Source organism: Anabrus simplex, chromosome 1, assembly GCF_040414725.1.
Source record: "Anabrus simplex isolate iqAnaSimp1 chromosome 1, ASM4041472v1, whole genome shotgun sequence".
NCBI lineage: Eukaryota > Metazoa > Arthropoda > Insecta > Orthoptera > Tettigoniidae > Anabrus > Anabrus simplex.
Genome location: NC_090265.1, coordinates 416915132 through 416936584, shown reverse-complemented (window position 1 = coordinate 416936584; position 21453 = coordinate 416915132). Strand labels below are relative to the sequence as shown.

Here is a 21453-nt window from a genome sequence, read left to right as displayed (position 1 = left end):
TCTGGAACATTCTCTTCATACACTCTGAAGTGTCTGCACACCCGCTGTAAACCAATTGCTCCTGCTGCTAATGTAATTTCTATAGCAACATCAATTCCAGCTGCTCTGCCACGTCTCATACTTTTGGTGGCTCACTCAATTTCTGCCATGGACACCCTCATTTCCCATAAGTTCTGTTTGCATAACTCTGATACTTGGACTTCTCCCTCTTGTTCAGGGATAATCTGTATATTGTAAAGCTGCTTGAAGTATCTTTCCCATCTCTGCAATATATCCTGCTGTTCTGTCATCATTTCCTCCTGATCATTTTTTATGAAGTTAGCACTTTTGCCAGGGTTTTTTCTTGTTTCTTATCCACTGGAATAAGATCTTCAGTGAATTTTTGGCAAATTTTCTCTTACATGTTATAATTTTCAATCCCATATTTACTACCGTATTTACTCTTGTATTAGACCCCCCCCTTGGCTTTTTGAGATGAAGAAAATGAAAAAAATAAATCTCGCATACAAGACTCTCCAACGTAATTCGTCAGAGAAGGACGACGACTCCTCTTCAAAGCAGGCACAAGCCTTACTGCAGCTCTGATAACCTCGCACAAATTTGTGAATAGTTTCGTCCATATGACCCACACAATGAAAACACGCGTCAAAGTCATACAGTACAACTGTGTTTCGTAGTTAAGAAATTTCTGCCTACTGCAGCTCTGATCACGTAGCACAAGTAGGCGAATAGTTTTGTGTCTGACCCGCGCATTGCAAGCATGCATCAGTCATGTATATATGTCTGTGTTTTGTAGTTAAGAATGTCCGCCAGCGTAAGGTTAGCACAATTAGCTGCCGTTCTCGGGGGCCTGAGTTTGATTACCGGTACCGTATTGCCAGAGATTTACGAATGGCAGGAAGGCTGATATGCGGTAAAAATGGTACATGGAACTCCCCCCCCCCCCACTGGGGGCCTGCCTTAAATATTCACGGTTGTTGCTATTAATATAGCAGGCCAGATAATTAACAATATGATTGTCTAATATCTAGTAACTGGGGCCAATAGAGATGTTTTTCTTTTTTTTTCCTTTTTTAAATTTTTATTATTAGAGAAGTGATAAAGAAAATCCAACCATAAGGATTGATTTACTTGCCAACATACCTCACGAATAATAATATTTTTATGTCCCCACTTAACGATTTGCAGAGACGCCAAACAAAACATACTATGTGTTAATAAAAAATGGAGACAATGATCCTACAAAATTAAACACCATGATAATGAAACGCATTACCACCACACCTGAGGATATCCATAAATGCGGCAAACTTTCTGTTATTATTTTTAATCTTTCGTTCGTGGAACTTTTGGCACTATGAGGGCACTAGATAGCATACCTAACCTCAACAGTGCAGTCTCTCTTATCTCATTTACAGCTGTTTAGGTAAATCCTGATGTGATAAATGTGTAGAACAAGCATGAAATATACTTAAAAATAAGGGTTGGCTTTCAACAGCAGCAGTAATCCAAAGAACGCTTCCAGTTATTATGTATTAATCGTAATATACGCTAGTTATCAGCTGGTTGTTTGGCACGCTTTCTACCAAAGAAAGGCTTTATTCGGAAGGAGTGGCTTCTGATACACATACACCAACAGGAAATATCAGATACCATCTCCAGAAACCATTTGGAAATAGATTCTCACTGTTTGGACTTTATAGTTGGGAACAAAGCTATTTTTAAAAATTTAGAAAAAGACGAGACCTCAAATGCTCTCCATTGCAGTGCATGGCTGACGAGATGGCAGTGAAGATGATGTCATTTGGAATAATGACACACTGGTGGCAGGGAAGTTGGCAGCACAAGACAATATTTCAAATGAACGCAGTGATTAGGTTTACTCAGGTTTACTGTGTGGTAGGCCTACTGTTCAACTGATAAGAGACAAATGACTGGCCATTAAATCTTTTGTATCAATATTGCATAATATGATCATACGAAACCCTTATCCCTCTTCTCTACAGGGTCAAGTGTGAAGTGAGGGGAATCTCCGTATCAAGTTTTTAGGACCATATAACCTTCCTGACGTCAACCTAATCAAAGGAATGACGTGATATCTATATATATAAAATAAGAGTTCTGTCTGTACAGTGCTTAGAATTTAAAAGAAACGGTATTTCTGTATCAGTCGTGCCCACAGTAACAAAGAAATGCACTTTTACTTTTCTGTTGTCTGTATGTATGTACACACATCACGAGAAAACGCCTGAAGAGAATTTAGTGAAAATCTGTATGTAAAGCGGGGAATGAGCCACTACAATGTAGGCTATAAATCATTTTATTCACTCTGAGTGAATTGGTAGTTTAGGACAAGGCCTAAAATTTAATTCTCAAATATTTACGCTATTAGTTACGAAACAAATGACGTGATATCTACATAATATATAAAATAGTTTTGTCTGTACTTAAGTTATATAGAATTAAATTTCCAATCATTTATATCTTTTACATTCTTACTGTACCGAGTTTCCTATCATTTATGTTTTATTCAATTTTACCATACCGACTATGATAAGAGTGGTATTTCAGTCTGAAAGAAACTAAATGTGAAGGCCTACAATATCAAATGCTCATAAAATTTGTCAACAATAACATTATGTTGACCACTGTTTGTTGTGAATTTCTTTGTCTCTTATGTTGCCACTCATCTCCAATAGATGGGATTACTGCTGAGCGCCGAGTGTAACAGCCTGCCTGAATACTGGCAGGAAATAGCAGGAAAGTTAGATAACTTTCTTCTCTAGCATATGATTCCTCTGATTCATACATTTTCTGATACTGCTGGCATGTAACATTATGGTTCATCATGGCATTCCAGCTATTCAATCCCTACTCTGAGGCACTGATCGGAATGAGCAGTGTGCACATTTAACGGAATAATGGCAGAGGAGTGTTCGCGGCTCTGTGCGGCCTGGTCGTTAAAGCTCTGGAACTTTGGACTGTTAGATCAGCACCGTAGTACTGTTCGTTAAAAGTGAGAAAATGTGTGGAGTTTCATTTGATCAAGTATTTTATATGATAAAATTGCTTTTAATCGCCACGTTCCTACTGACATTTTTGTAATGACCTATGTTGACCTCAGTTAGGAAAACCACAAAGTCGGTCTTTCTGAGAATCCCGTAGCGAAGCATGGATTCATAAGCTAGACACAGATAAATGCAATTATATACATAGACACAAATGAGATGAAAATGTTTCATAGATCAAACACGCACAACAAACATATCCAAAACAAGAGGTAACTTTCATATACCTGCCAACTTCATCTGCTAAATCAAATACTTTAGCCAATTCCAATAACTGTAACACCACAAATTCATGCTGTATTCTATCATAATCATCTGCTTTTCCTGCAGATTTCAATCTGGCCATGTACCTGAAAAAATAAAAGGCATATAAGATTACTTCAGCATATAAACTATAGCAATGATGAAGAACAGCAAATAAAAGTTATCATAACATACTATAAGAACAATACATTTTTCAAGATGCTTCAAAAAGTCATGGCGGTCGGTGCAGTGCGAGTGTTAAGTGTTCTCTGTTATATCCTGCCAAAACAGCAACAACAACCGCATCTATGTATGAACTCTGTCACTGAAAACATCTGTGTAGTATTCTAGTTGAAATATATCACTAAAACAAGACACTTAAAGAAGTTAATCAAAGAATAACTGCCTTTGAAAGTCAACTGAGTGAATTCCAAGCTCGCCTAGCAGCAGTGAACCCCAGTGCTGGCGCCACTACTGCCAACCCACGACAAGAAATACTGAGCCTGGCTACAGACTTAGAAACCTACAAGGACCCAGTGGCCACTGAAATTACCAAACTAAGGACTAAGATAGACGATGAACGAGACTTAATCTGTCATGAAGAAATGATTGAACTGCCTCCTACTGCAAGGTATTGCCGAGGAACCCGATAAAGACATGTATAAAAAAGTTACGGACTTCATCAGGGAAAAGCTACAACCGGACATCTCACCAGGAGACACTGACCACTGCTACAGGCTTGGTAAGCGGAAATGTACAACAGCTGATGCCGTAGTGAGGGGAAGACGACCGAATGTGAAATTCCTAAAGTTTCAAGATCGTAACTGGGTTTTTAGAGAGTAAAAAAATTTCTCAAAGCATCTAAATTACTAAGAACTGAATTGCTGATAAGTATTCAGAAACAGATTCTAAACAGAGCTAGGGATATCCTAGGGCATAAGCGGGTATGGACAGTCGAAGGACGCATAGTAGTGCTATTGAATAATGGAAGAAAAGAATATATTAGTACTGTACGCGACTTAAACAGAGCTCTAAACTCAGCCGGTGTAACAGTGAATTAAGGTTTAAGTCTTAAAAAGTTCAGTAGTTTTCATGTGTGTGTGCCTGAGTGTGTGTGTCAGCGAATGTACCTGGGAAATTCTCGGTAAGTGTTTGTTTAGTTATGGATGATAATGGCTAAGACTAATGAGCCTGTGCTTGTGGCATATGACAAATTCCTGCATGCCACTGACCCGGGCGTATTCCAAGACAATGACAACCCTCTTTCACAACCACCAGTAGCTCCCCTACCCTTGTCTGAGCCCACAGGAATCCTACTGAAACGTGCCTTGTTGCCATTTCCTAGAACCCTGCAATGCTGCCACATAAACTGTTTATCACTTTTTGAAGTTCATTCTATAATTATCGATACGAATATGCATTTAATCAGTCTGAGTGCAAGCTGGTTGACTAACAGTATCAGTTCCGTGCTTGTAAAAAAGATGGGTATACTTTACGCAGGCATGACCGCGCAGGTAAATGAGGCTGTGGTGTGTCAGTGTACTGTAGAGACGACATTAAGAGCAAAATAATCTGTAAATCTTCTCCTGATGACACCCCGCATATTGAATATATGCTTCTTGAGGCAACTGTCAACCACCAGATAGTGTTAATAGTAGTAGTTTATAAGCCACCCAAGGTAAAAAATATCGACGCACTTGAAGCAGATCTGCTGAAACTTACACCAAATTATGAACACATCATAATCCTTGGTGATTTTAACATCAATCTCCTGACCCAGACTAGAGACTCGGACCGAATTCGCAAACTGTTCATTTCAAAGTACATGATCATCTTACCATTAGACGCAACTAATCATGTACACACACTCTAACTGACTACTTAGTGACAAATAATCCCCATAAAACTATCAAGCATGGACAAATCTCTGTCACTGATATCTCTACACACGATCTTATTTATCTGTGATACTCACTGTGGGTGCCGAAGTGTAAAGCTAAGTATATAAACTACAGACACATGAAAAATATAGACTTAACAACATGATGCATATAATTTGCCTTGGACGACATACGACAATTGCATGAAGTGAACTTAAAAGTACATCGATTTAACTACAACATGATGCATATAATTTGCCTTGGACGACATACGACAATTGCATGAAGTGAACTTAAAAGTACATCGATTTAACTCCTTATTGTTAGGAGTCTATGACAAGCATGCTCCCGTTCTGCAGGCAAGGGTTTCTCGCTCTCCTACTCTGTGGATAAACACTGAGATAAAAACAACAATGGCCCGACGTGATGCTTTGTTTTGCCGGTACAGAGCAACAAAAGACCAAACGGATTTCGAACAACACTGTCTTTTACAGAACAAAATGAAACAATTAATTAGGAACAGTAAATTTGAATATATCAGAAATCAAACCAAAAATCTCATACAGTTAATGGGTGGAATCAATTATGTTCAATAGGAATAGGAAAAATTAAAGAACCACATATTCTAACAGTATCGCCCGACACACTTAACCCTCATTTCACCAGTATACAAATTAAAGAAACTCGACCCCAATCCGGAATCCCGTAACACGAACATGGCAATTACTTGAATATATAACCAAAATTCTCATTACGAACTGTCAGTATAAATGAAGTAAAATGAGTTTTAAATTCCATTAAATCTCAAACGAAAGGAGCAGATCACATTCCAGTAGGCTTCATAAAAATTGTCATCGGCGCAGCATTACCGATCTTTACTCATATCTTCAATTACTGCATAAATTCAGGAACTTTCCAGCCATTTGGAAGGATGCTCTAGTGATTCTAATAGTAAAGAACACATCAAATTATCCATCAGATTACCACCCTATATCCGTACTCCCTCCGCTTGCAAAAGCCCTTGAACGAACACAAGCAACTAACCGAATATCTGACAAATCATTCACTATTAGACCCGTTGCTATCTGCCTTCAGGAAGGGAGACACTACGACAAAAGCACTTCTTCGGGTAACAGATATCAGACTTGCTATGGATAAACGACAAGTGACGGTACTCTCACTCGATTTTAGCAGTGCATTTGATACAGTCAACATACAACTCCTCCTTTCAAAATTGCACTCCCTTGCTGCCAACCGGAGTGCGCTCAATTTCTTTATATCCTACCTCATAAATCGTCGTCAATGTGTCTCAGTAAACGATGTTACGTCCAAATGGGCTATCAGATTATCTGGCGTGCCTCACGGATCTGTGCTGGGACCTTTGTTATTCAGCCTGCATATCAATGATATTTCATCCTCACTTGTCCACTGTAAATACCATCTCTATGCTGATGACTTACAGGTATATTACCATACTAATACAGATGGTATATGCGAACCGATCCAACATATGAATACAGACCTACGACGACTCACAACGTATGTCAGAAACAATGCCTTACTCGTCAACCAACAAAATACCTAAAGCATAATAACTGAACACAAAAAATTACTAAGTGCTCTACATAATAATAACAATCCTCCTCGAATTACCATTGATGATACTGAAGTGCCATACTCCAAGATAGTTACAAACCTTGGGGTCACCTTAAATGAGACGCTGACCTGGAATGAGCATATAACTAATGTGTGCAGAAGAGTACATGCACCCCTTTATCCTTTAAAGCGTCATAAAAATGTTCTCCTACTGGACCTTAAACTAAAACTCATACAAACACTTCTATTTCCAATCTGTGACTACTGCAACATTTACTGATTGACCTAACCTGTGAACAAGCTGCAAAACTACAATGCATTCAATATGCGTTCCAGCTCCGACATAATGCTCATATAACACCATACTACAAAAAGTTGGGATGGTTACATTTAAATGACCGTAGAAAAAGCCACCAAATGACCCTTGTCTATCAGTTGCTTTCTACATACAGCCCCAACTATCTATCATCCAATTCTAGGCTTCTTTCTTCATTCCATGAAATTAACACTCCTTCTAGATCACTAATTGAAATAGCACCGCATCAACAAATACCTACAGCCATTCCTTCCTGGTCTCTGCTTCACGGTTATGGAATACAATTCCAGAAGATACTATAAAGTCTTGCTCGTCTAGGACATTTAAAACAGCCTACCGTAAATTCCTCCAGAGTAGATACAGATGACTCGAATGAATGTAAGAGTGAATGACGTGTGAATGAAACCAAAAATTATGTACTAGATTTGAGTATCTTAGGCTATCCCATTTACATTCTTACTCCTCTCATTTAAAGATATGTACTGTTCCTAGAAATAGAATACATAGTAACATCAATTTTAGTATAATCAGATTGTAACACAGTAATATTCAGTTAATTTATTTTTGCCTTATACAGTGCACTCCCAATCATTCACGGTAATTAAAGCATGCATTTCAGCGAATTATCGAAAACCGTGAATTATCCGCAGTCATTTTTAAGCCTGGTAAAAACAAAACCATAGGTTAAAATAATGAAATGTATTTTATGAACAAGCAGAAAATAATTATAACATTTCACATCGTATTGTAAGACACACTAGAGAAAAATTACAAAATGCCATGTGAATTTCCTTTTGCTTCTTCATGTCTCTCACTGTTGTTTCACCCACACCAAACTCGCAGGCTAACTTTGATGACGCCTCGCCCTTGTCCAGTCTTTTCATAATTTTCAGTTTTTCATCTTTTATATTTCGTTTTTCGACCACTCATATTGAAAACTCTTACTACCGACTTATTCGAAACTGCGAAAAGACTTCCGCACTCTTTTCACACTTCTCAAGTACAGTAGTCTACAATACACTCGCTGCCAGCGCACCTACCCTTCACTTGGCTTACAGTTCAGCGAACTTGGGCTGTGGGAAAAGGAAGGGTAAATTCCGAGTGCATTCCTCTTTCATTGTCTCTGCTTCCAAGATTACGGTAATCTGTGCTGTGCCATGCGCAGCAACATGCTCAAATGTTTCCAAGTTTGCAGCATTCTGGCAGCAGTGTGCATATAGGCCTACTGCTACATCGTCGACAAACGAAGTCCAGTCTCCTCAAATATCGATGATTTCGTCTCCACGCATCACATTAAAATTCTTTTAAACTAGGCACAGATAATTTTACTCAGCGTGATGATTAGTGGGTGTAAGGCCGCGTACACACCGAGCGCGCTTCGCATAGTGTGTCGCGTGTTGCTCAACGCTAAGCATCACGCTAAGCATAACCAGTGCTTTGTTCCTAAGCCAGGTGTTCACACAGCCCGCGCTCTGCTACGCTGAACGCCTACCTTACAGCTAAGCGAAGCGCCAGACAACGCGCAGTGTTGGTTAATTGCTTAGCGTTACCTAGCTTGTTCTGAAGCTATGGAAGAAGAAATTATTCATGCAGTGTTTCAAAGAGAAGAAATATGGAACCTAAGACACAAAAACTATAAAAACGTAACTCTTTTGCAAAATAAGTGGACTTACGTATTTACAACAGTTTTATCGCATTCCTACAGTAAACATATACAGTAATATTACTTCTACTCTCACACTTTACCGGGCTTAACATTGTGACAGGATGAAATTGCGTATGTATTTTAGGTCATAAGTGTCCGAGGAGAAGTTCGGCTTGCCAGGTGCAGGTCTTTTGAGTTGACGTCCGTAGGTGACCTGCATTGTGATGAGGATGAAATGATTATGAATACACACATACACCCAGCCCCCGTGCCAGTGGAATTTACTAATTAAGATTACAATTCCGACTCTGCCGGGAATCGAACCCGGGACTCCTGTGACCAAAGGCCAGTACGGTAACCATTTAGCCATGTAGCCGGACACTTTGTGACAAAGTGCACAGAATCTATAATTTTGCAAATGGAGGGTGGTAACATGAAGAATATCACTCTGCAGGCCAGGAGTGGGTTTGGAAGTAAATATGATATTTGTCACACATTTACTTCACTTTTGTAACGATGATAAATTGTGTATGCTAATTGTAACAATATTGTAAAATACTATTTATAATTATTATATAAAGAGCGTGATTACCCGGAAATTTAATTTCCACGTGTTTGCTGCACGGTGCTCCTGGACAATTGGGAAAATCGAATTTCTCCCAATACTTCTCTGCTACTTGTCGCCACATTTCAGTTGTAGGGTTTGGAATGTCAAAGGTATTTTTTGTCATTCTTAAGTAATCATAAAATTTATCGCAATAAAGTCTTGCATCTCTGTACAAACGATGGAATTCTACGAAAGTAATTCGTTCTTCATTAAATTCATGAATCCACTTTCGATTCTTCTTTCTAATTTTTAATTTTAGGTAACTGTTATCCATCAGTAAACTGTTTCTAGTGTACTTGGATAACGGCATTAGTTTGTGACGACCCTAAAACGCCTCGCGCCAATCTAAGCTGAAAGCACGGCGTAGAGTTTTTGGTGTGAACAGCAAGCACGCCTTGCGCTATGCATAGCATTTCACGCTACACGCGACACACTATGCAAAGCGCGCTCGGTGTGCACGCGGCCTAAGAATTAATACTTTTAAAAATAACTCTCCAAAACCCGCGAATTAACCACAAAGCAAATTATCCGCACGCAAATTATCGGGAGTGCACTGTATTAGAATAAGTTTTCCTTTAAGCTAGTTAGTAGATATATTCTTTAGGTATTAATTTCATATCTTTCTATTATTATCCTCTATTTATCCCATAATTTTTTCATCAATACTAATCTTAATTAATTGTATTATTGTTATTCCTTATCTGACTTATTTCAATAAGTGTAATTGATTGCCATGGTATTTAAAATTAATGCTCTAAAATTAAATTGTATGTGGTTAAGTGTAAGAGAGGGCTAAAAGCCTTAACTTTGCCAATAAATAAATAAATAAATAAATGAATGAATGAATGAATATGAATGAATGAATAAATAAATAAATAAATAAATAAATAAATAAATAAATAAATAAATAAATATCCCATGTGATGTTCTCCTTGGGAACTGCGCACATAAATGGATTAAAGTTCGTCCTTCAATACTCATTTTATACACTTGCGCTGTACATTATATCACAATCTAAAACTGGAAAACTGACTTTTCCCATTAAAGGAAATTTAGTTAGTTTTCTAAAGCTTCTAATAACTTAACACGATCACCTCTGATATCTGCCCTGTGGCCTGCACTATTTGAGTCCTTTGAACACCATAACTAACACAGGAAATTTAATTTGTCTCCCTAACGGCACGTTTTAATTACTGTTATCACTACTGATACATACTCCCTTAACTTCATTTCTAGCTCGCTTGAACACAATCTCTGACTGTCCCTTTGTTCACTTCTATCTGATGACGTAACTCGACGCTTACTCTATGATTCGTAAGATGTGATGGTGGTGGTGGTGGTGGTGGTGGAGGCAGCGGCGGCGGTGGTGGTGATTTTTGTTTTAAGAGAAAGAACAACTTGGCAATCACCCTCTCTTAACAAACTAAAGAGGAAACTTAAATATATTTATTCCAGAAAATAATTTGAAAATGACGAGCGTGTGTGCGTATTGAACGGACACAACCCTATCAGAAGGGAATATGAGTAACAGAACACTTGAAATTTATATGCGCTTGAATCCACTCTTACACAAAGTGAATAATGAAATCAGGAGTATTCTCGTCATCGGCTAGTATGAAATTTATACCCGAAACTGAGGATCAGTCTGAACAGGAACATTCCATTTATGCAACTTAAACAATACATGGACATTTACAAAGGACCTTAACCAACGTATCAATAACTGTTATGATGCTAATGACAACAATGCAGGAGACAGTGCAAGAGGCAACTTATATGCTTCAAAAAACAATCGTTTAGTGGTGAGTAAAAGGGTACACCAAGAAAGACAAAGGTATTTAAAAGAAGGCTCCACAGTAAAAAATTACAAAGCTATGATAAAATGTAATACATACTGCCTGATATATTCACAGAATGGTGTTAATTCAGGAATGATTTCATCCAAATCATCTGTCTCATCATGTGAATGTAAGTACTGGGCCAAACATCGCCAGTAGAATGCTGTTTCTGACGTCAGAGCCTCCATGGGAAGAAGTTTATCTTGCAATACCAGCTTACTTGTAACTTCTTTTATTGGCTTATGCCTGTAATTGAATTAAACATGTATTATTTCATTCTTCTGATCAGTCACAATACTGTATATAAGTGAATAATACCCACATCTTTTTTTTTAAATTACAAGAGAGAAGAATACTGCATACATATAGTGAAGGACAATGCAAGATGTGTATTGTGTGGGGAAATGAGAGAAGAATTTCATCTTCTAAAAGTATGTAAAGAAAGTATTGTGATTAGAACATTTTTGAGTAATAGTGAATTATTAGCATTAAGTCAGAAAGAAAATGATGACAAAATTATAATATGAATGAAGAATGAATGAAATAACCCTAGTAATGTTAGCAAGTAGTTAGAAATATGTGTATACGAAAGTTACAGGGAAGGAGTAGTTGTAAGTAATGGAAGGAAGCAGGGAGATTGTAGTGGTAATTGGTAAAAGCTATATGCACAATTATTCAGGCACTGAGAGAGACAGTGGTGTACCCACAGCTGGCGGTAATCTGTAGCTGGGCGAGTAGGCTATCGTGCGTGCATGGGCGCTCTTAGCTTATATAGCAGTTATATGAGTTGGGAAACCTGCTGAGATAAGGGCATGAGGTGACAGCGTGTTGTCCTCAGCTGCCGGAAATCCATGGCGGGGAGAGGTAGGAGGCTCACCCCCTGGTTGGTGGTTATCCGTGAATGGGGGGTAGAGATGTCATGTGCCCATGCAGGCGCAGACACTTGCACAAAAGAATATTCTAAGTAGACTTATATTCCAGATATCACAGAGTCTATTAATTGGAGGAAACTCTGTATAGACTTCTAGAAATAAATATTCATACATATGTGTCATTTGTGCAGCGACTTCTTTTTTTCTTTTGTTTAAAGGGGCCTAACATTAAGGTCATCGCCCCTAAAGGTACGAAATGAAATTACAACAAAAAGTTCAAAATCATCCACTGTCCAAAATTTTAAAAAATGTCATGAAGAATGAATGGATGGACAGGAACACAAAAAACAAAAAAACAAAAAACAAACAAGACACAGTGGATCCAACTCAAAAAATTATAAATAATAGTATTAATGACCAAGGGACCACTTATAAAGCACAATCCTGAATCGAGGATGCTTGATGTCTAAAGGGGTCCAAAATCCAGGTCTAAGGCCCCTCAGAATGGTACATATCGCTAGTAAAGTAGAACTATGGTATTTGTCATGTTGCGGTACTAATCAAAGGTAGCGCAAACTCACGGTGTTCCAAACATTATGGTACTACTCACAAGTATTGTACCTCGTATAGGTAACGCAGACCTATGGTGTTTCTCACACGATGGCGCCACTCCCAGCCAACGCAAACTGATGAAGCTCCTCACCTAGGTGTACTAATCATGGGCGCCGGTATTCCCGTGGGGTTCCTCACATAGTGGGTACCAATTACAGGCAACACAGACGCATGGTGTCGCTCATATAGTGGTACAACTCATAGGTTACGCCCACCCGTGGTGTTGCTCACGTGGGTACGACTCACGGGTACTGGGAACCCACAGTCCACACCTACTGCTGCTACGAATCATAAAACCTACTGTGTACCTACTGTAGTGGCACTACTAGCAAGTAAAGGCGACCCATGGTGTTCCCCGCGTGATGGCACTAATCAAAAGTAGTCTCATGGTTCTAAGACAATCATCCCTTGGTTGCCCCTTTTAGTCGCCTCTCACGACAGGCAGGGGATACCGCGGGTGTATTCTACATGTGCGTCCCCGACCCGCAGGGGGTAGTGTGTTTGGTCCGCGAGAGGTATTTTATTTCCCTCAAGTCCACCGGCAAGCCGGTTACGACCCCCCTATCCGCCACCTGGGATGCGCTGCGTGGGAGTATCACCTCTCCCCCTGCTACGCCAGCGTAGTAGGTTCGTGGTGTGTAGCGTCTGTTAAAGTGTTTGAAAGTAGTAGCTTGTGCTCAGGATGGCTGGTATGAGTCCTCACTATAAGTCATTCACAGCTAAAAGAAAAGCTCCAGATTATTTTGGCAGGTCTGCCATTTTGTATGGCAAGGTCTATGGGAAACAATCCAGTCTGGTCCCCAGTCAACAGTGACATCACCTAGTAGGGCCAGCCCCATTCGCTTCCGGTGCAACCAGTCGGAGGAAGCTATGCGCACTAGGCCAGCCTCCGCTACCCCACTGCTGCAGTCACTAGTTGCATGCCTTCCTGACAATGCAAGAAAAACCCAGAGCATTCAATTTCTGAGATTTCAAGGGGCTTCTATTCTCGCAAGTATCTGAAAGGTCTGGCCCTGCTGTAAAAGAAAGGCCATACGAAATTGTGATGGTTCAGTTTCAGCTTGATCAGTAAGCAATGATAGTCAAGGAGTGCTTCAGTCACGGGTTCAATGGAGTGCAGGTGAGAACAGTGCTGTAAAGTGTGTGTACTGCTGTGAATACCGCATCAGCGTGCTACAGTGTCGATGGGACGCTGCGTGTGAACTGACGGAACAGTGCAACTGAGCGACAAGGGATAACGGAAGAAGACTGCTGTGTACCATGCACAGACTCGTGTGACAGCTAAGTTATTCAGTGAATTTATTCGTGAACTGCCCAACGGTCTAAAGTGAGAGTTATAAGAGTGTGTGTAGTGCAGCTGTTTTAGCACATAGGTGCCAGAGTGAGAACATGGAGAGAGAGCACTAACTAGAGTGATTGCATGACTGTATAATTGTATGCACTGCGGCAAGAAAGTCAATGAGGACAAAAGTTGTGATGTGATTGGAGGAAAAGTAAAAGAAGTCGAAAACAGAATATTTAATGAACAGAGGCAGGTTAGATGTGCGGTCATAAGTGAAAAGTTGATTATTTTAACCATGTTGGTGCACTAACTACTGGATCAGCGTGCTACAGTGTCGATGGGGCACTGCGTGTGGACTGACGGGAACAGTGCAACTGAACAACAAGGGATAACGGAAGAAGACTGCTGTGTACCACGAACAGACTTGTGTGACACCTAAGTTGTTCAGTGAATTTATTCATGAAGTGCTACAGTGTCGGTTGAAAGCTACAGCAATAGCAAGAGAGTTAAAAATTAAGGGTTTTAAGGCTAGCTGTGGATGATTCACGAGTGTTTTTGAATGAAATTACTTCGGTTTTCTTACAAAAACTAGCATTGTATGGTTCCTGAGTCTCATTATTAAGAAAAGATTGTGAATTTCCACAAATTTGCTATCAGTTTGCACCAGAGAAATTCGTACTTACTCTTGTGAACCGGTAATGCAGACTAGACGTAGGAATATTATGAAGACTGTGATGCAAGAAGTTGTTTCATTATTTTGTAATTCAATAAAAATATTTAACAAAGCTATACAAATAAAATAAAAAGTGTTCAAATTTCTCTTCTTAAAATTAGGGTGTGGGGATTATTCATATATAGACAGTATTATAAAGTAATAAAATGCATCAATGTTCATATTTAGAATTAAAATTCAGCCACCATCAGAACACACATTTCAAACTTCTTACAGTAATTTAAAACAGCAAAAGTTTTCAATAAGATTTCATTAATAACAAAAACAGAATATAATAAATAAATCACAATGGCTAAGATAATATAGATACGCCAAAGCAAGAACATGAAAGAACATAAACTGAAACATAGGTATGCAACCAAATCCATCAATGACCGAGTAAAACATAACTACAAATTTTGTTTTTCAACAAACTCTTCAATGACAATATGAATTCTGATCATATGAGGGCATATGAGATAAGACGTGGATTGAATTCACTCTCAAATGTACTAGAATTGAATCATATTCCATGCAGATATCACAGCCACATAGGTTATCAGTGAAAGTTAATAAACACAAAGAGCAGAACTCAACTCTAATGCTTCCTTGTTTAAGAGCCCAAGACCTTGCCTAATTTTCTGTTTCACACAAATTCACAGTCATCACCTGATGTGCCCCTAGTTAAGGGAGCTGTAAGTTACTGCTTTCCAAAACCTGCAAACCTTAGTATTTGGATACTACTCACACCTGAGCAACAAACCTCGGTGAATGAAATGAATATCATATGTACAATTTTCTTGGTATTGATTATATTCCATTTGTTATTTATGTAACATTATACAACACTTTACTAAAATTAGGACCCCAAACATAAGTACAGTAGAACCCTGTTTATCCGAAATAAAGGGGGCGGAGCCACTTCGGTTGACGCGTTTTTCGGATGACACATGGTAAATATTTTTGGAAGTTAAATGTCGAAATAAAAATGCATAAAATCCATAAAGCGAAGGTGCATACTGTATATTAACATTAAAATGTTTACATAATGCCACTCATTGTATAAAATCAGTGATTTTCTTCTGAATTTTCTTAGTGCAACACTGTCGTGCAGCTATGTCAGGCCACCGTTTAATCAACAATACATCAGCTGGTGTAGATTCATTGCTTCTTTCATCAAAGCGGAAAGCAATCACAAGTAATGAAACAATTTTTTGTTACTACTGAACTGAATACTGTAAACAGTAACTTTATTACGGTACTGTAATTTAAGCGTGTGGTACTGTATTTTAATAAAAATTCGAAATCAATCTTACCTCCAATGCATTAAATCCATCATCTGTTGTAACTCGATTCTCAAAACTGCCATTGTCAAGGTCAAGAGTCGTCTGCATAATGTTTATAACGAATAATTCAATAATAATAATAATAATAATAATAATAATAATAATAATAATAATAATAATAATAATAATAATAATGCCTGCTTGTTCAAGGAAAAATGTATCATGGAATGAACTAAAGGGTAAGGAACTGTTTTGTTTTATGTGGCACATGTATTCTGGCATAAGTCATAATATAAAAATAGCATTTGCCTAGTAGCTCTCAGCATATATAGCAAGAGAATTACTAATATCGACTGCTAAGAATGAGAGGGTAAAAACAAAATATTAATATACTATTTTGCCAGAGCATTTCGGTTAAGCGGGGTTCTACTGTAGTACTATGAGGTTTACTTGTACAGGGTATGAATAGTGAGAAAAACTAAAGAATGATATGCAATGGTCTGTAGTTTGTCCATGTGTATCAAATCTACAATTAGATTGCGCAACATCACTGACCCATCACTACTCATAATACAACCCCACACTCACCTTTCAGGTTATCTGCTTACCGGACAATGGCATTCCAAGTCACCTTAAAATCCCCTAGCAAGCAGTAGTTCTCATTAAAAACCATCATATTTATACTTAATAGAACAATAGGTAATGTATCCATAAACAACAGCCCCTAAATAAAATGCATAATACCGTTTACTATCCTATTATCGTCAAACACAATACAAAAATATAAAAAAAGACTAGGTATATAAAACATAACACCACTACAAAAATATATGCTTCAAGAGTCTACTCACTTAAAGAAGGCATTCAAAGCAAGTAATGATGTCTCCGTAGAATTCTCAACATCCAAAGCATGGAGAAATTGAAAATAGTCACCATCTAAGTTATCAAGCCATGCAGACAGAAGAACTTTCTCCACAAATGTCCTGACTATTTCTGGAATACCATAATACAACATTAATTAAGAATAATAAATATATGCAGAAAAAACTAACAATAACAATAACAAGCCCAATACATATGCTACAACTCTTTCTTCTTGAGAGATTTACTCAAGGTCAATTTTTGACTGAAGTAAAGTGTTTTCACTGCTCTATTTTCATTTTTTAAAACAAGGTCCAATAACGTATCTTGGATGTATGTACGGTAAAAGTCAGGACTGCAAGGCAAGAAATGTATCATGGAGATATGGCTCTTCTGATTACAAATATAGTTACCACTGACCATGGATGTATTATTGAGACAGTCAATTGAAGTGGTGGTGTGTGTGTTTTTTTTTTCTTTTTGCAGAATGTGAAACTACACTGACTTGCAAAGGCTATTCTTATATTGTACTCTCATGCTGTGATGACAGTGCCTCAATGAAACAGCATTATACACAATTTTCTTAACACTGAAGAGGGCAAAGATTAGGATTAATATAGTTCTACATACATATTTTTCCATGCAGTAATTAGAAACATCCAAACACTCCACATTTTCCCTTTTAATCTACAGGCTGTAGCAGTACACTAATGTTTCATAAGCGATAAGAATGTTATGCTGAGCAGTGACTTCCTCGTTATGAAAGTTGATAGCACTTTGGGAATCACAGTGTGAGGGCTTCACATGGCAAATCAGTCTTTCACAATAGTAGTGGCACAGCTTCGGTAGTGGCTGATTGTATATTTATTTTAGCCCAGAACAGTGCTGAATGCATTACGTGTGAGTTGTGGAATGCAACTAATTGTTAAGTGCGTGTATACATTGTTGTTTAATATCCACATAGTGTATATCATGCCCAAAATTAAATTAAGTAGTGCAGTTGGACTTAAAGGCTACCTAGACAAGTTTTCTTCTGAATTTATTTCTACAGATTCAAAAATACGATACTTGGGACATGCGAGAAGAAAGTAGGTAGTGAAAAACGGTATCAAGTATTGCAGCATATAAACGCATGCAAACATAAGGAGTCAGTCGCTAGGAAACATAATACGAATTCTGCTATGCAAAAACAGTTTGTGGAGTGTTTCGGGAGTTGGCTAACACAGTTTTCCTCAGACCTCTGTCAGACCTTTCTAGCAGCCTTTCTGAGCTGAACAATCCAATACTAAGAAATGTTCTTCATAAATACACCGATGAACATATTCCGGATGAAAGGACTTTAGATCAAAAATCAGATGTACGGCGTTTCAGGCGTTTGCTCTATTAACCAGCATTTCGTCTTAGGTCTGACACTAGACTCGTCAGAGTGGGATGTGTCAGACCCTACCCACTGATGCTGGGGTGTATGCAGGTGAACTTATCAGAAGCCTATTTATGAGGCACAGTCTGATAACTGCATACGGGAGATAAAACTCTACAATGGAATTAATGCCCGCCTAGCAATTCCAAATGGAAATTCCAAATTCCCATGGAGGGAATGCAGTGAAAATAATAAAGCATTAAACTTTCTTGACATTACAATTATCAATGACTCTAATAAACTTAGGTTTAAAATATTTAGAAAACCTACTCAAACGGCAAACGTAATTAAACAAAATTCCGTACACCCGGCAGCACATAAGAGGGCCTCCTTTTACAGTATGATTTATAGAGCTTATAATATACCCATGTCAGAAGCAGATTGTAAAAATGAATTTAATACTATTTATTTTATAGCAAAAAGAAACGGGTTCAACAGGCAATTTGTAGATAAAATTATTAGCAAAATTGAGAAAAAATCATCTTCCACATTAACCAAGGATACCAAAAAGAAAGAAGATAGTTATGCCCTTTTTACTTATAGTCACAGTAAATTATACGAAATCACAAATGTTTTCAAGAAACTTAACATGAAAGTTTCTTTTAAAACAACCAATAACAACACTCACCTTTTCTTCAATCAGCACACTATCAATAACGGCAATAGCAAATTTCAGAAATCAGGTGTTTACAAATTAAAGTGCCAGCAGTGTCCCGCCAGTTATATTGGACAGACAGGCCGCAATTTTAACATAAGGTATAATGAACATGTTAATGCGTCAAAGTATGGCAGATTCTCAGCATTCGGTTCTCATATGGACGATACTAATCATACATTCACGGGCATACAACAAGACCTTCAAATTCTCCATTTATGTAAGAAAGGAAATCTATTGAATATTTTAGAAAACATCTTTATAAATATTGATCAAAAATGCAACCCGATTTATAATCTTAATGAGATATCGGAGGATATCAATATACTTTTCGAGGAGTTAATTAGTAAATTCTTTTCACGAAGGCGCGTGAGTAATACGTCACCTCATGCCTCTCCCCTTACGTCAAACTCCGCTCAACCTCCCCTCACAGTCAGTCATCAACGACCTACGAGAACATCACTCAGTTAGCCTTAGCACTTGAGGTGGAGTGGTCGATGTAGTACGGGCAAAGAGGTGAGTGACGGGATGGGCACTTAGTTCACATTTCAATGGCATTTTATTCTTCAGTTCATTCATATTTTCTTTTTCTTTTTAGGCCCCTATTGTCAACACACAATCAGGTTCAACTTGCATCAGTATAACTCCACCTCCTATTCAAGAAATCGATTACAATGTGGCATCACCAGAACACTGTTTTATGTACAATATGCACATAATTTTATTTGCATAGTCACTTACGGAGTTTTATAATTGACAATTCATTGTTTTGAACAACAGTTTTAACATATGATTTTAATTGGACTTCATGCTTCAGATCATGTTCACACCGCACCATTTTAACATTGAAGACTGACAAGACGCTACCACGCCACGTCACAGTATACAAAGATTTTGCATTTACTTTTAATGTGTCCTCGCCTTATTTTTAATGTTATGTATTTGTATTTGTGACTGAAGATGTCCTATAAGAGGACGTAACATGTTTCACGAGTGTAATTTAATGTAGTCTTTGTAATAAAGACATTACAGTATTGACAATACGGGCTCTAATATGAAATTTATAACGTGCAAGGCACCCTCAATGTTGCTAATATCAAAACCCCTTATAGTTATAACTTTCCACTCTCTGAAACCAATTCACTGAATTTACTGTTCTGTCCAACTAGTCATCTTCGAAAGATTTTACTCATTGTCCCTGAAAAATATGTGCAACACCAATGTAAAAAAAAAAAAATAAACAACAATGGATGAATTATATGCATAATATAGGCTACTTGAAGTACAGCATATAATATAACCCATCCATTGTTATCATACTGGAAGTATTGCAAAAAAGAAGAATAAAGGAAAACGGAATGGAAACTGAAAACAATATTAGTAGAAAAGGGGAAGTTAGTGACTGTCCACAAAACCAAGAGAGATGATGGGCGATGAGGGCATCACGTCCCTATGATGGGTTATTAGAGAAAATCACAAGGTATTATTCTAGTAACAAAGAGCAATACCCTTTATAGTTATAACTTTCCACTCTCTGAAACCAATTCTCTGAATTTATTATTCTGTCCAACTAGTCATCTTCGAAAGATTTTACTCACTGTCTCTGAAAAATATGTGCAACACCAATGTAAAAAAGTAAATAAATAATAATAATGGATGAATTATATGCATAATATAGGCTTCTTGAAGTATGGCATATAATGCATCCATTGTTATTATACTGGAAGTATTGCAAAAAAAGAAGAATAAAGGAAAACGGAATGGAAACTGTAAACAATATTAGTAGAAGAGGGGAAGTTAGTGACTGTCTACAACACCAAGAGAGATCGTGGGCGATGAGGGTGTCAAGTCCCTATGACGGGTTATTAGAGAAAATCACAAGTTATTATTCTAGTAACTGTACTGTTACTACTGTACTACATAAGTATTACAAAGTTATAATGTCAACAGTCACTGCACTGTCCTACATAGGAGGCTTGCAGTGGTGTCTCAACGGGGCACTAGCGCCAGCGTCTTGGAAAGGTGTAGCATACCAACTGATGAGCCCACTGCTACAATGGGATGAAACGCTGGTAATTTCACGACTGAAAAAGCCTAAAGACTTTAAAAGCTTATATTTTTAACATTTGCAATCAAAGAAATTAAACTATAGTTTCCTTCTTGGAACTTATTTTAAAAAACAATTATTCTTATCACCTGGACTTTTGGAGTGCAAATATCTAGGGTAGATTATAAAGAATGATAATAGTTGTTCCTGTATATTTTATAATTTTTCCAGTATATGGTTCAAAATTCCAGTATATTTCCAGTATATCCAGTACCTATATTAAATTCCAGTACTTCCAGTATTTTCAGTATCAGTAGATACCCTGCATTCATACTTACAAGAGTTATGTAGCTGTGTTTATATACTTCCGTATACTACCGTAGTGTCGGAGATAACGACCGAACCTTTCTTAGCTGCATTGCAACGCTTTACAGCGAGAAAAGGTTTGTGAACACAGCTTTTCTCTGATAATGGAAAAAATTTTATTGGAGCAGCCAACGCATTACAGGTTAT

The 21453-nt window shown here is 37.8% G+C and overlaps 1 protein-coding gene across 2 annotated transcripts in view; it reads right to left on the bottom strand.

Annotated features, from left to right (window-relative positions):
- Positions 1 to 21453, bottom strand: part of Cap-G (Chromosome associated protein G) — a 312952-nt gene that overhangs the window by 186477 nt on the left and 105022 nt on the right. For both annotated transcript variants that reach the window (XM_067143890.2, XM_068224995.1), the window contains 3 exons: positions 16809 to 16950; positions 11251 to 11439; positions 3296 to 3418 (listed from right to left, as the gene is read on the bottom strand). In XM_067143890.2, coding sequence (XP_066999991.1) covers positions 3296 to 3418; positions 11251 to 11439; positions 16809 to 16950 — 454 coding nt within the window. The remainder of the gene's footprint in view (positions 1 to 3295; positions 3419 to 11250; positions 11440 to 16808; positions 16951 to 21453) is intronic.